At 46.6% G+C, this 15,825-nt stretch overlaps 1 protein-coding gene across 1 annotated transcript in view; it reads left to right on the forward strand.

The window, feature by feature from the left end:
• Positions 1 to 4,249: 4,249 nt before the first annotated feature.
• Positions 4,250 to 15,825, forward strand: part of LOC309356658 (syntaxin-binding protein 4-like) — a 58,711-nt gene continuing 47,135 nt past the window's right edge. The window contains exon 1 of the mRNA XM_081888217.1: positions 4,250 to 4,712. Within this exon, the coding sequence (XP_081744343.1) occupies positions 4,648 to 4,712 (65 nt within the window). The 5' untranslated portion in view covers positions 4,250 to 4,647. The remainder of the gene's footprint in view (positions 4,713 to 15,825) is intronic.

Genomic DNA, 15,825 nt, shown 5'->3' on the forward strand with positions numbered 1-15,825 from the left:
TAATGGACTAGAGGGACTGATCTAGCAGAACTCTTTTTAGGTCCCTAGGCTGTTCTGCTGCAGGTGAATGCAGAAGATGATGTGCACTTGTCATCTCCCCAACCATGTCTAATATAGGAAGCCGTATTACGCCAAGTCAGACCCTTGGCTCCTTCTGCTAAGCATTATTAACAGCACTTACTGGCAGCTCTTCTGCAGGATTTCACAGAGGGGGCATTCCCAGCCCTACCTGAAGATGCGGAGGATTGAACCTGGGACCTTCTGCATGCAAAGCAGATGCTCCACCCCTGAGCCCTTCCCCTACACAGATCTCTCCTTGGTTCATTGAGCAGGTAAAGTGGGATGGGGAACCTTTTCCAGCTGGAGGGCCACATTCCATTCTGGGCAGTCTTTGGGGGGCCACATGAGAAGAAAAAGTGAGTGGAGCAACAAATGTGAATTTTACTTCAGGCCACTTTCTACACACGCTGGCACACCCCTCTCCCTCCTCCACCCAGCAAGCAAGAGGCATCTTCAGGGTTCAAGGACACATGCCAGCTGTCAGGAGTGAACCAGCAGTAAATCATACCGTTCAAATTGGAGGTAACTCCCTATTAGCAAGAACACAATCTGCAAAGACTTAGTGTCAGGCCTCATGTGTACAGCAGGGCATTCCCATTAGGTCTTGCCGCATGGATCAGTTGCTGAGATTGCAAGTCTCCACCTTCCCACAGTTGTCTAAGTCCACTCCTCTCCAGGGCTTTCCCCAAGCAATCTGAGACTGCCCCTGCATGGAGCCATCTTCTCCTATGCTCTTTTCATGCCGCCATTTGTTCTGGGAGACAGGGAGGGAGCTTGTCACTTGCAGGAGGGGGAGACACCCATGACTCTTCACCGGCCTGACTCGTGTCTGCCTCTTGGCCTATTTCCTTCCATTCTCCTGCTTCAGCTTCTGCCTCTGATTTTGCACTTCTCTCTGCTACAGACTCTCCCAGGTCGTTAAGTCCTATCACCACTTCAGCTTCTGACACCTCCTCTTCTCAGCCTTCTCCCTCTGACCACTCACTGTTGTCCGACCACCACTCCCCAGACTCTGAGCCTCCTTCCCTTGGGGGTTCCCTAGCTGGTTCCTTGCACTGTTTCTCTGCGTCCAAGCAGTCCATGAAACCAGCAACCAAAAATGCTCAAGTCAGGTGCAAAGCTAGGGGTGCGGCCTGGAGAGAGGGGGTGTGGTCTAAGGAGGGGTGAATCCCAAGGGAGTGTGGCATTCAGCGCCCAAGCCTGGAGTTCCCCACCCATGGCGTAAAAGGGGCTGCTCAAAACAGTCCTCGTTGGTGGGCTCAGCACTGTTTAATCACAGCAGTGCCTATTAAGAGGCCTGGAGCTTCAGCGTGGCTTTGTGCCACTAATGCCTTTGCTTGCCATCAACTCCATCAGGAGCCCCTTGCCAAGGTGTGACACATCTCCACCAGCGATTAACCTCTTAGCTTCACTAACACCCGTGATCCAATAGACCTATGCACCCTGGCAGGTGCCCTGGTTCTTCACAGCTCCATGCCCACCCACCTGCAGCTTCCGCTCATCTCTCTAACTATGGCAGGGAGAAGTTCTTGCCAAATCTGAAAGCTCTTTCATTGAGGTGGATCTCAGCCGGCATTTGCGCAAAGGAAGACATTTGAAAGAAGACGCTTACCAAAGGATGGACCAGTCTTGTAAGTTTCAATGCTCTCTCTGTTCCTCTTCCTTCCAGTCTTCTGTACATCTTATCCCCATCTGTTGCTGATTTTTATACACTTTCTTTTTTTAAAAAACCCACAGCTATATTCTCAGGCTTGCAGGAGGTGGCAGCCTAACGCGGGTGTAAACACCCCTTATGTTTGGCATTATGTGTTCTTTGCTGTATGATACATAATACTAGGGATCATGATTCAAAAAGCGCCTTCAGCTAAAGACAGTCAGAAGGCCATCTTCTTCTCCAGTTTGCAGTAATAAGCACCAACCATTTTCTCCAAGATAAGGTCCTATACCTTTTATAATTGCTTTACAAGCAGAAATTCAGTAGCTAAAGTTCCCCCACCATACACTTCTAGGGGAATGCTTCATGGGTTCAATTTTTGAATCACTCTGTGCAGACTTAGATCTTAACATATGGAGGTCTAAGCATGCAGTCAACATTTTACCTAATCGTTCACTAAGAAGTAACACAATTCAGTAAGTTTAAACATATTGGGCTAACTCATCTCCTCATTTTTGGAAAGCAATTTCCCCTGATATATTTTGCACACTATGTTCACAAACATCTGGGTTCTTATGCACACTGCCCCTGATAAAGACATTTTTAATTACTTGGTTGCACCTTTGGCAATATACCATACAAAAAGATGCATATTAGCAGGAAGGTTCCCTAAAATGTAGACAAATTTTCACAAGGACCTCTTTTTTTTGGAAAATAAACATTTCATGCTGATGTGGAAATGTATTGAACTGAACCATAGTCTATGAAAAATGAGAACCTGGGAGAAACTGAGGCAGATATACCCACCTCTCATAGGACAGTTATCTTGGCCTGTTGCTTGTCTGTGTGATTCTATTAATCATACTGTGAACTATCCCAAACATAAGGGGTGTTTGCACCCGCGTAAGGCTGCCACCTGCTGCAAGCCTGAGAATATAGCTGTGGGTTTTTTTAAAAAAAGAAAGTGTATAAAAATCAGCAACGGATGGGGATAAGATGTACAGAAGACTGGAAGGAAGAGGAACAGAGAGAGCATTGAAGCTTCAGATGATATGGAAGCTCTGTTATTTGTGGCTTTGCTAACTCGTATCCCTCAAAGCAAATACAGAAAATGTGATGAGCAGGCATGCATTCTTAAGCGCCCAGGGAGTAAGGATGGGCAAATATATCCGTTTCCAATCCTTTCCCCCATCTTAAGTTCAGATCTCAACCTTTCCACATCAGTCTGTGATTTTTTAAAAAAATAAAAAAATAGAAGGCCTCATGGAAATTTGTCAGCATTTTCTTGAATTTATCCTAATATGCACCTTTAGGTTTTCCATAATTTTTGCAAAACAACTTTCCCTAATAGGATCCACTTCTGTCCATCATTTTTGCAGTATTTTTACGCACAGTTTAATAAATGCATTTTTGCACACGTCGGCTGGCAGGAGAGCTGCTCTGCAAAATTTTGAGAAGCGCGAATTTTGAAGGATGCCTGTATTTTGCTTCATGTAGCGTTTCGGAAAGTGTGAATTAGGTTTGCCTTTAAACATGAACTGAATTGAATTCCCCCCGCATCCCTGACAGGGAGCTCTGATGGACCGCAGTGCTGTACTACCAGGCCACTACATGTCTGAGAGCATGTCTGTTTGCAGCTCTTCCCACACAGCAAATACTGTTGGAACGCAAGTGTGTATCCATTGCAAACATGATTGCCGTGAAAAGTGTGAAGGCAGCTCTCTAATCTATCTCTGGGCAGCCTTTGAGGGGGAGGGCTTGAGCTATCCATTAATCTGTTTTCCTTAGCTGTTGAAATTGGATTTTTAAAGTTTCCAAGAGGGACGTTTCTATTCTCTTTAATCTCTTCTTTCCCAGCCTGAATTTTGTTGTTGGGAACAGAGTGGGTGAGCAAATTTATATATGTGTATATATTGCGATTTTAAAAATAAATAAATCAACAACACATGTGATCTAAAAGAGTTTTCTATATTTTAAACACCCTAGAACAAACATCTCTCTCTTTCTCTGCCTCTCTTTTTTCTTTTGACTGGCCGGCAGGATATTTGGACTGTTTACATACTAAATAAAACCATAAAATCTTCTTTTCCTTGATCTGCTCTTGGGCAAAGGATATTTTATCAACTGAGTGGAAGGGAAGGGCTGCCGACTTGATTGGCAGCATCTGTAAGTCTGGAACGCGGGGAGCAATGAAAAGGCTTCGTGCCAATCTGCCGTTTATTGCGTCCCCAGTGTGATTCCCAAGGATACCTTGCAGAGAGCTCCTGGTGCGCCTTGCTTGTCTCCCCAACGCATGAAACAGATTCATGACCCACTAACAGCAGCATCCACGATGCTCCCGGGAGCTCTCCTTCATGCAGGAGGGAAAAGGAGACAGGGAGGGGGGGTTCCTCTGATCCTAGCTGTCCCTTCCAGGAGGTTTTTACAGCCACCCTCTTGTTGTTATGTCTGGAGCCAGAGCTAAAACCTTTGGAAGCCCTTCGGAATGATTCTGCCCTTGACGGACCTGCCACTTAGGATTAACAAAGAGTCACAACATCTGTTCCTCGCACGCTGTGCCCGAAAGGCTGCCAGAATGAAATGCTCAGGCCAAGACCGCGGCGCCAGCCCACCTTTGTTAGCCGACGCAGGAGGGAGTTGAGGGCATTGCCCTTTTGCAAATTATTCCTCAAATCAATTTGCACTGAGAGCCAAGAGGCCTCCAACTCTGGGGAGCCCGTCGCATGTCGCGTATTTTCCTTGGAATTAGAGGCATCGGATCCCACCCCTCAAACGTTCCTGTGATTCTGTAGGTGTTTGGATTGTCGGGGAAAGTGCTTGCCGTCGGGTCGCTGACATATGGCTTTGCAACTGAGCGACCAGATTTGTTGCACGGTCTTATTCCATCGCTGGGGACAATAGGAGGGAGCCAGGCATTCCGGGGCCACGAGAGAATGTCCTATCTTAAGCCGACTGGCAGGGAACTTGAACGCTTTGACGGACTCTCTCTGATTTATTGGTAAGAGGGGCTGCTTGTGGTCTGGGGAGTGGGGAGGAAGCTTAAGTGTCTTCCTGCACAACTGCTTGTCTTTTGCACATCAGTGGAGATGTTTCGGGGTTTTTAGAAGCATGAGCAGAACCCTGCCAAGGCAGGGCGGGGGTGTGTGTTTTTGTGTGGTGTTGTGTACTTTGGAATGTTCGCCCAAGAGATTTGTGAGGCCGGACCAAGTTGCAGATCAGAATGTCTTTTCATAAAGCTTCTTGAAAGGAGGGTAAATGCCAAGATGCTGGTACACAGCCAAAAGACTGAATCAGAGGATACCCTGTTTTGGGAAAGGCGAGGATGTTCCTGGGCAGGTTTCCTTGGCATAAAATACTTGCAGGGAGATATAGTGAAGTTCCAAGCCTGTTAATGGACAAATTGGGAACCAGCTATCCTTTGAAAGCCACTCTTCTGAGAATTTTGCGGTGTAATTCTCCAGCTTAAAAATGGGCACAAACATGCATGCACTGGGGGGGGGGGTGTTATTTATAAAAATGCTCATATTAGTAGAAAATGACCCAGATTAAAACCATTATATTATGGGGAAATTATTGCGAAAATTTGTGTAGGAAGCAACGTTGCATGCAAGAAGTGTGTAGTTTAGAAGAAGCATTTACCGTAAATGCTGACAAATTAAATGCTGATGCAGAAATATGGTGAACAAGACTAGGGAAATGAGAAGTAGGGGGAGAAACAATTTTCACCCATCTTTACCTCTTCCAGTGTTGCATTGGTACCTCAGTCCACATATCCTTACACCATTCAAAGTGTGTGGCACGTGATGGGCTCGCACAAGAATTCATTGCACACGATGGCCCCAGATATGATTTCTGGTGGGTTGCCAGGTGGGGGAGAAGCAGCTTAGGGAACTCAGTACGTTTAAAGGGTTGTCTGGGTGACCAAAACATCAACAAAAAATCTTGAGGAACATTCCTCTCTAGGGACTCGTATCTAAAGATCTGTGGGAGAAATCAGTAATGTCTGGATTACAGTGCAGACATCTCTTTTAGATTGAACATTGGTTTGGGACAATGTTTTGAACCTTGTTGGCATCCCAAGGGAGACAAAATCCTTAAGTTCCCCTTGGCAATGCAGTTGTGGTACTTGCAGCCTACAGGTCAAGCCTAATCTGCGTGGAGCGTGTCCACCACCCACATGCCAACATCTTTAGGCAAGGCGTGGCTGTGTACGTATAGCACGGGCAACTAACTTGTATCCTTCCATGCATATGTATCCTCTTTTGTGCACACAGAGTTTCAGCAAGCGAGCCACGTGTGGGAGGGGAAAACGTTTTGTGCACACAATGGCCCCAGTTTGCATTCATGATTTTTTCCCCCCATGGGGCGTCTCCTCTGTTACATTGCAAGATACTTTTGTAGGAGAAGGAAAGCCCTGATGTGCACACATAACCCACTTTTGCATGTAGACATGACTGAAGGCTATCCTGGCTGATGGCTATTTTGCCTGTAGATTTGGGTATGTCCTGGATGGATGGGGTCTGCTTGGGAATATTGTTCATGCCTACCTGAATGCCTTTCAGTGATGTGCATGCAGTTGTAAAAACCCTGGGTCAGTCTACTTGACATGTTCGGTATGTGTTCCTTGAGTCTGTGTTTGCATAGATGCATTAGCCGTGGTTCGTGCAAGCTGAATGTAGAATGTGCACAAACACTGGCCGTTGCACAAGTTCCTGCAAATATATTGAACACGTAGTATTAACAGGGGATATTTTGCGGTCTCCAAGTGTAACTGGAGATTCTGCAGAAACAGACGTCAGTCAGGTAGTATGGACATCACTCTGATATTCTGAGCCTGACCAATAACTATTAATGGATTTTGTCTAAAGCAAGGGTGAAGAACTTAAGGTCTGGGATCCAAATGTCACCCCCTAGACCTCTTGATCTGGCTCTCAAGACTCTCCCTGGGGCACGCCCCCTCCCAGACCCCACACACCTCTGAAGGCAACCTCCCGCATTAGTCCTCCCTGCTCCTTGATCAGCATGCATGAATGCAGACATGTGTGTGGCATGTAAAACCCTGCCCCCCTCCTCCATGTGTTAAGATATTTGCCTAGTACACCTGGTAGAGACTGATATGCATAGGGTTGCCAACTGGAATTTCCCGGACATAGCCTGAATACGGCAGTCAGAAGTAGTGTCTGGGTGGAAATCCAAACATATGGCAACCCATATCAAAAGTCTAGATTTTGCTGAATTTCCTTTAGCTCAAAAACTTCTCTTTTTTTGAGATTTTGCAAAAGCGGTTTTGTGCCTGGGTTTTCACCTTTTGTTATATGGCACCCCTAGAGATGCAGGTACAATGGAGTCTGTGCGTTTGCTGCTTTTTGGTGGTAGCACAGTGTGGAAGGAGAAGGTTGGTGGTAGTCAGTTGTAGTAGGTTGTAAAAGGGAGCTGCTGTGCTGTAGTGGTTAGAGCAGGGGTCAGCAAACTTTTTCAGCAGGGGCCAGTCCACTGTCCCTCAGAACTGGTGGGGGGCCAGACTTTTTTGGGGGGGGAGAGAATGAACGAATTCCTATGCCCCACAAATAACCCAGAGATGCATTTGAAATAAAAGCACACATTCTACTCATGTAAAAACATGCTGATTCCCGGACTGTCCACAGGCCAGATTTAGAAGGCAATTGGGCCAGATCTGGCCCCTGGGCCTTAGTTTGCCTACCCATGGGTTAGAGTGTTGGACAGGGACCTGGGACACCAGGGTTCAAATCTGCCCTCAGCCATGAAGTTCATTAGGTGACCTCAGGCCAGTCACTGTCTTTCAGCTTAGCCTACTTCACAGGGTTGTCATGAGGATAAAAAGGGGGACATGGACTGATGAGCCAGTGTGATGAGCAGCAGGCTGTGAAAAGATCCAGAAGCAAAGGAATGACACCAGCCTACAGAAGAAATGGGAGGGAAACATCCAAAAGTATGGTTACCAGATGTCCCCGTTTCCCGGGGACAGTCCCCGAATTTACAAATATGTCCCCGGACAAAATCCGTCCCCGGAATGTCCCTGGATTAAATTTAATGTCCCCGGATTTATATTTTAAGTGTTGTAGATTTATTAGTAGGGAATGAATGTTGTGTGATTGGTTCAACGGCACAAGACACATCATATGGGGACTTCTGGCGAGGCAAAATGGCGGGTGCCATGCCAGCGAGCAGCTCCTGAAGCCAGCAAGAGCCAACTGCACTACCAGGCTGTCTCCGGGCTGCTGAGACTGCCACTGCTGAGGAGGAACTGGGGATGACCAGCGCATCAACTGGGGGAACCGCTGACCCTCCCAATGACCCAAATTGAGCCAGGTGCGAGAGCACCCGGCCACCTGGTTGACTGTCCAGCGGCGCTCCAGGGCCAGTAAAAACCCCAGAACCGACTCAGAGAAGGAGGAAAGGAGAAGGAGAAGGAGGAAAGAAGGAGAAGGAGAAGGAAGAGAGAGAAAGAGGAAACAGAAAAAAGAGGGGAGCCCCGACCTTGCCGTGCTGCTACTGCCACTGCTGCTGAGGAGGAGAGGTAGGAGAGCACTGGGAGGGCAAGGACATATGCCCGAGCTCAGGCCCGACCCAAGCCTACTCCACAGCAGGTAGCACTCCAAGAGATCAGGCCGGGGCCCAGAGGAAGGCCATGTGACAGAGGAGACGCAGAAGAGAAGATATTACTTCTTAATTTATTTATTTTTTAAAGTGTCCCCGGATTCTTTTGGGAAAAAATCTGGTAACCTTATCCAAAAGTGCTGCAAAAGAATATTATCCGGTGCATTGCTGCTCTTTTCAAGGGTATTATGTTTTTGCAGGAAAGGGATTCCTTTTACCTGTTGATTAGATCAGGGGTGGGGAGCCTCAGAACTGGGAGCCAAGAGCAGCCCTCCAAGCCTCTCTGTCTAGCATTCAAAACTCTCCCTACACCACAGCCCCTTCCCAACCACACTCCTTCTCCCCAAGCCACGCCCCTCAAAAATCCTGGTTTAAACACCCACTTGAGTGTTTTTGCCTGGATGGACTGTGCCCTTGAACTCTGATAATGCCTCTTGGTTGTCTGGATGGAGGACAGAGAGACTGCACTTGTTTGGTGCATTGCATGTTAATAACTGCATAAGTGTACAGCTCAGCTATCTGTGTCCGTACGTACACAGATTGTACACTTGTTGTGTGAATGCCCCATGGGAATAACAATCCAAGTGTACCGCTCAACTATTAGTGTATATAGACACACTGATTGTACACTCATTGAATGTAACATGTGAACACCTCTAGAATGTGCACAGTCTCAATGCTTTGGATGGGCAGCATGTTCACAGCCGCTGTCCCCAATCTCAACTCCCTTGCTTTGAGTGACTCTAGAATGCACAGGGCCTTTAGCTTGTCTGTGTACAGGCACTGCACCCAAACTTAATTCTGTACCCTGCAAAATGCAGCAACCCCAACGGCATTATGTGCTGGAGCTACAAGTGAGATCAGCAGGTGCAATATCTGTTCTCGCTCTGGGCAATGAGCCTACACAGTCTAAATATGTGGAAATAATTCCTGCCCCCTTAACTTACTTTCTGTCTTTGTATCAAAAGGAATATATTATTATACTATCTGATGACTGGGCAGGAGGACTCTCCCAGACAGTCTGTTTATTGAGTGTCTCTCCTCATTTGTTTGTACAAGATTTGCATGGTAGTCACACAAAGTTGCTGTCCATTGGGTGCTCGTTGCAATTGGTTCGTGCGGAGGTTATTAGTGAGCTGCTCAGCATCGACATTATCCCACCCTTTCCCAGGGCATTTGCGCATCGCTATCCTTGAGGCAAAAAAACCTTGAATTTTGCGCAGTCTAAATATGCTGGTATAAAATGGAATCATACCTGGAAAAGTCTGGAGGCAGCTGGAGTCTGAGTTTGGACAGAGAATAACCAATGGGTCTGAAGTGCCTTTTAAAAAGTGCATTACTAGCCATTTATACTACTGCCAACCACATCATTGGTTAGGGAAATTACAACTATAATGGGGCCAGAAGAGTAGAAAGTAGCTACTAGTAACATGGCGGGGTGGTGATGCTTGCCTGAGATCTCTGCAGCTTATCAGGAGAGAGATTGGGAGGGATGGCACAGCAGCAATGCACCAGCAGAGCCAAAATAGTGCTCCCACCAAGGTGTCTACAGCACACTGAACTCACTAACACCTTGACCCTCTTCTGCCCAGTTAGCTGCTGTGATACTGCTGATGGGAGGTCAGGTAAACACCCCCTGCAACACTTACTACTTTGGGTAGCTGCTAGAGATGCTTCTGAAAAGGGGGAGCTTTCCTTAGAGTTGGTCTCCTAGGCTGCAAAGGTGGGGATGTGCTATCTTCACACTCACAGGGGTGGGGCAGGAGAAATCCAGATGACTTTCGCAGTCAAAAGATCATTGCATAGTTGAAGATCTCTCCCCCCCCCCCCAAGCTCCTCCTTAGTTGCTTGCCTGAAACAGTTTTTGCCACAATTTTCCTGTTACACCTGCATTCCTCATGTATTTCAGATGACCTGCAGTTTAGGGAACATACTTTTTTGCAGTCAGAGACCTGTGATGGGGAAGAAGTTGGCTTCGGATTGTGTTGTAATGCAGACCTGTTTAATTCACAATCCATGAATCTATTTGTGAACTGAAGCACAACTATCCTTTGAAGTTCGCTCTTCTCTAAATTTTGCAGTGAAATTCTCTGATCCCCAAATTCTTATATTAGGAGAAAGTGTGTACAAGAATGCATGCATTGGTGAACATAACAGGCAAAAAAATGCGTCTTCTTGCACAAAAATGCATACAAAACTGTGAATATTAGGAGAAAATCAGATCAAGATGTTGGTGAACTTTCATGAGGACTTTAAAAATATATATATATTAGAAAAATGAGAAACTGAAGAAACTGAAATGGACAGATTCTTGGAAAATGAGAAAGTGAAGTAGGCAGATTCTTTGAAAATGAGAAACCAACATTGACGGGTTCCTCCATCCCTATTAGAGACAGTAGCATAGTCACCAGCTTCTTCTTTTTAAACTTCCCCTCCATCTTTCCTTTTAAACAGTTTAGGCTGCCACTTTCCCAGGGCATCAGTGACCTGTTCTGAAAAATGTGTGTATTATTTACTAACTCCTTGAAGGAGAAAAACAATCTGCTGGTAAACAGCTTCCTTCAGCTGCTCCTCCAGCTGCTGCCCTGTGGGTGCAGCAGTGTGGTAATGGTGCTGGTGGCAACCAGCAATGGCGGCTGCTGCAGTCGGCAGTGGGGGCAGCTGGCAGTGGCAATGCTAGCAGCTGGTCATGGCCTGCCACCTGAGGCAACCACCCATCTATGCATCATGAACACACCAGCCCTGCCAGATGTTTTGTGGGACAGATGCCACAGGTGCTGGCCCCAGCCTTGGCTGATTCCCTGTTTCCCTGGTCCCTGTTGTGGACCCCTTCCTGCTGTACTAGACCTCCAGGCCCCCTAGGCACAGTGCATGGAGCAGATGCCCCACTGTCTCAACTACTTCTTCCATCACCATGGCCAGCACCTTCCCCTTTCTCTTCAAACCTCTTCCAGCTGGTGCAGAGTGCCCGAATCACTGCTGCTGGCACAATGAGCATCAGGGAAAGGGCTGCAGCTCAGTGGCAGCACACCTGCTTTGCCTGCAGAAGGTCCCTGGTACTTCCAGGTACAGCTCTGAAACCCCGGAGAGTCACTGTGTAGACAATACTGGACTAGATGAACCAGTGGTCTGACTCAGTATAAGCCCCTTCATGTTCTTCTAGGAGAAGAGCTGCAGCTCAGCGCTAGTGCATCTGCCTTGCATGCAGAAGGCACCGGGTTCAATCCCAAGCATCCCCAGCTAGGGCTGGGAGGGGCACCTGCCCAAAATCCTGGAGAGCCCCTGCCTGATGGCACTGAACTAAATGGGCCAATGGGCTGACTTGGTGTAAAGTAGCTTGCTATGTTGCACTGCATCATGGCATAACAACAACAACAACAACAACAACAATTTATTATTTATACCCCGCCCATCTGGGCCGCTTCCACAAAACACTAAAATACAATAACCTATTAAACATTAAAAGCTTTCCTAAACAGGGCTGCCTTCAGATGTCTTCTAAAAGTCTGGTAGTTGTTCTTCTCTTTGACATCTGGTGGGAGGGCATTCCACAGGGTGGGTGCCACTACCGCGAAGGCCCTCTGCCTGGTTCCCTTTAACTTGGCTTCTCGCAGCAAGGGAACCGTCAGAAGGCCCTCAGCGTTAGAACCTGAGTGTCTGGGCAGAACAATGGGGGTGGAGACGCTCTTTCAGGTATACTGGACCAAGGCTGTTTAGGGCTTTAAAGGTCAGCATCAACACTTTGAATTGCACTTGGAAACGTACTGGGAGCCAGTGTAGGTCTCTCAAGACCGGCGTTATATGGTCTTGGCAGCCGCTCCCAGTCACCAGTCTAGCTGCCACATTCAGAATTAGTTGTAGTTTCTGGGTCACCTTCAAAGGTAGCCCCATATAGAGCTCATTGCAGTAGTCCAAGCGAGAGATAACTAGAGCATGCACCACTCTGGCAAGACAGTCCGCGACCAGGTAGGGTCTTAGCCTGCGTACCAGATGAAGCTTATAAACAGCTGCCCTGGACACAGATTTGACCTGTGCCTCCATGGACAGCTGTGAGTCCAGAATGACTCCCAGGCTGCGCACCTGGTCCTTCAGGGGCACAATTACCCCATTCAGGACCACGGAGTCCTCCACACCCGCCTACCTCCTGTCCCCCAGAAACAGTACTTCTGTCTTGTCAGGATTCAACCTCAATCTGTTAGCCGCTTTGTGGTCTTTAAGGCCTTCTAGCAAGGAGAAGGTACACACTTACACTGCATTGAGACTATGTAGTCTTTAATGCCACTCAGCACCGGGTGGTTCTGGGAGGTGCTGGGAAGGGTGAAGGAAATCTTAGCGGACTCAGCAGCTTGCCTGCTTCTGGGGGGGAAAGCAGGGGGCAGCCATGGTTGACAGTGAGCCTTCTGTCAGAGTGTGGACCCCAGCAGATGCCAGGCCCATTCCAACCCTAGCCAGAAAAAGAGAATAAGAAATGGCAGCCCTCCCGGCAGAGGCTGCTCTGTTTGTTCTCCAATATGGGGATGATTAGTTCTGGTGACGCATCAGCGGCAAGTTGCCCGCCCTGAGCAAAAGCCGGAGCTCTATGGCCAGAGCGGCCCCCTGCGTGTGAAAAGGGCCAGCTGTGCGGCCTGATGTTCAGCTGTCCTTACACTTTTATTAGGATTTTGTCCAGCAAGCCAGCTTTGGAGGGCAGCAAACAGATGGCCGGGGAGATAATGTGTCCCCATCACTTTGATAAATATGGCCCAACTCAGTGACTGATTAAAAGATTAATTTGTTAGAGAGTTTGGGGATGTGAGGGGGAGGAGGAGAAGGAGATGGAGAAACAGAAGGAGAAGGAGAAGGAGAAGGAGAAAGAGAAGAAGGAACAAGATCTGGCCTGGTACTTTTCCAGCCTCCACATGTGGCAGAATTTGATACGGAAAGGTAGGAGATAATGCCCCATTATCCTCTCTTTCTCTCTCTCCCCAGAAGGGAGCGTGCCGAGCCAAGTTCTCCTCCGCCTTCTCCTCACCATTTCAAATAAACAAGGAAATTCAAGGATCCAATATGATGCCATTATATACTGTATGGTGCATTTTTACAATAGGGCAAAAAATGTTGTACGGATGAATATTATCATGGATTCCGATGATGATAATGATGATGATGTAAATGCATAGGATTGCATCCAATGTTAATTTTACTCGGAGTAGGTTCATTGAAATGAATGAACATGACTTAGGTCTATTATTCTCAATGGGGTTTTTTGTGTAGCAAACAGGGATGGGGGAGAAATTTGGCCCAGTTCACATTTAAAGGCCAATCTACGCAATTCTTGCCTTTTGAAACTATAAGTGAACCAAAACATAGCCATCCTGCAAAAATTCTCATTTTTCTGAATTTTGCAACAGTTTTCCAGCCAAGTTGTGCACCTTCACTAGGGTATTAGAATCTAAAAGAATATAAAAATGCATTATATTAGAGGAAATTGCTTTGCAAAAAAATTGTGTACATTAGGAAAAATTGGATACAAAGATGAGTAGAGAAATTCGCAATAAATGCAAATAAATTTCATGAGGGGGCACACACAGACACACTGCCAACTGAAAAATGAGAAACAAAGATATACACCAAAATTGACATATTCACCCATCCCTAATAGCAAGTGACTAAACCACTCTATTGTTGTGGTGGTGGTGGTGGTGATGTTATGACTTCCTTAATCTTAATTGCACAAGGAGTACTTTTTTTACTCTGTGGTAAGAAAGAAATACACTCTGTACATGCTCAGCATCTTCCGCTCCTCTCACATCACTTCTCATTTCCTGCAAGGGCTCTGGAAACAAGGTTCGGGTCTTAGGCCTAGTTAAAATTAAGCCCTGTTTAAAATGGATCTAAAATGGACAGCGAGTAAGACTAAAGCTTGCCAGGAACAAAAGCCATCATCACAGAAAAGTTCTTCCCCCCATTCTCAGATGGGAAATGCACTCTGCACATGTTTACAGATACCTTTGTCTTGCTTATTATGTCAGATGTTCCTAATTGAGCCAAGGGGGCATGATTACTACATGTCTTCTAATGCTAACATTTGGAGAGGGGCGGAATGAAGGTGTACTTCTTTAAGCCAAGTCTGTGCTAAAGTGGCTGGTTTTCCTTCCTTGTGCTTTTGGAAAGACAAATATATCATATGCTCCAACATTCTAGGACATTTTAGCGATTTCTGCCTGGACACTGTTTCTGACTTCCATATTCCGACTATGTCCAGGAAATTCAGGAGGTATGGCAACCCTATTACACCCACCCACACCACCACACCAACCACACCACCCATCTGACTGGGTTGCCACAGCCACTCTAGGCAGCTTCCAACATATATAAAAAAAATACAGTCATACCTCGGGTTGAAGTAGCTTCAAATTAAGTATTTTCAGATTGCGCTCCGCAGCGACCCAGAAGTAACAGAGCGCGTTACTTCCGGGTTTCGACACTCGCGCATGCACAGATGCTCAAAATGATGTCATGCGCATGCGTGGAAGCAGCAAAACGTGACCTGCGCACGTGCAGACGCACAGTCACATGTTACGTTTACTTCAGGATGTAAACAGGACTCCGGAACGGATCCCATTCATATCCAGAGGTACCACTGTAATAAAACTTGAAACATTTTTAAAAACTCCCCTATACAAAGCTACCTTCAGATGTCTTCTAAAGGCTGCTTAATTGCTTATCTCCTTGGTTCAGGGGCTGCATAACTCCATGCCCTTTGATAAAATTAGGGACATCCTACCATACCCACCAACATTTCTCCAATGAAAATAGGGACGTCCTAAGGCAAAGCTGGACATTCTAGGATCAAATCAGAAACCGGGACAGCTTCTCTAAATCTGAGGCTGTCCCTGGAGAATAGGGACACTTGGAGGGGCAGATCTATCTCTCTCCCTTTGCATTGCCAGCTTAAAAATTTTCAGTTGAACTACCTCAAATTTTGGGGAGAAGGGACAGCTAAGAACACAGTCAGTGAATTAGTCATTTTTCTTATTGTTACTTATTAAAAATATAAACAGAGTGCTACTCACTCAGGTTCCATGGTGTGTTTTTAGGAAATGTAACGTAACAGTGAAATGTTACTTTCACAATTCTGTTTTGAAATCACATTTTTGTTCATATCAGGGAGAAATGGCATGGAAGCCTATTCTTTCTTTTTAAGAGTGTGTTAAAACTGTCCATTTTTATTTTTGACCCCTGATCCAAAACATGCTTCCACTCCCAGTATGGATCACAGGGCCGTGTGCCAATTTTCTTCTGAAAATAACCTCTTCTGACAGCTATTTCCCCCCCCCCCCGAAGGTGATGCCTGTTGCAAGCTGAATCTTCAGAAGCAAATGGTGGGGGGTGGAGTGGGGGGTGGACATGATCCTGGGTGAGAAAAAAATGTGGGGCTTTAACCCAGATTGATTCACTCTCCATGCTACCCAAGTGCCAACTTTGGTGATGCTGCCATTCTGTTTAGAAGT

The sequence above is a fragment of the Podarcis melisellensis genome, assembly GCF_964234715.1.
Source record: "Podarcis melisellensis genome assembly, chromosome: 14".
Lineage (NCBI taxonomy): Eukaryota > Metazoa > Chordata > Lepidosauria > Squamata > Lacertidae > Podarcis > Podarcis melisellensis.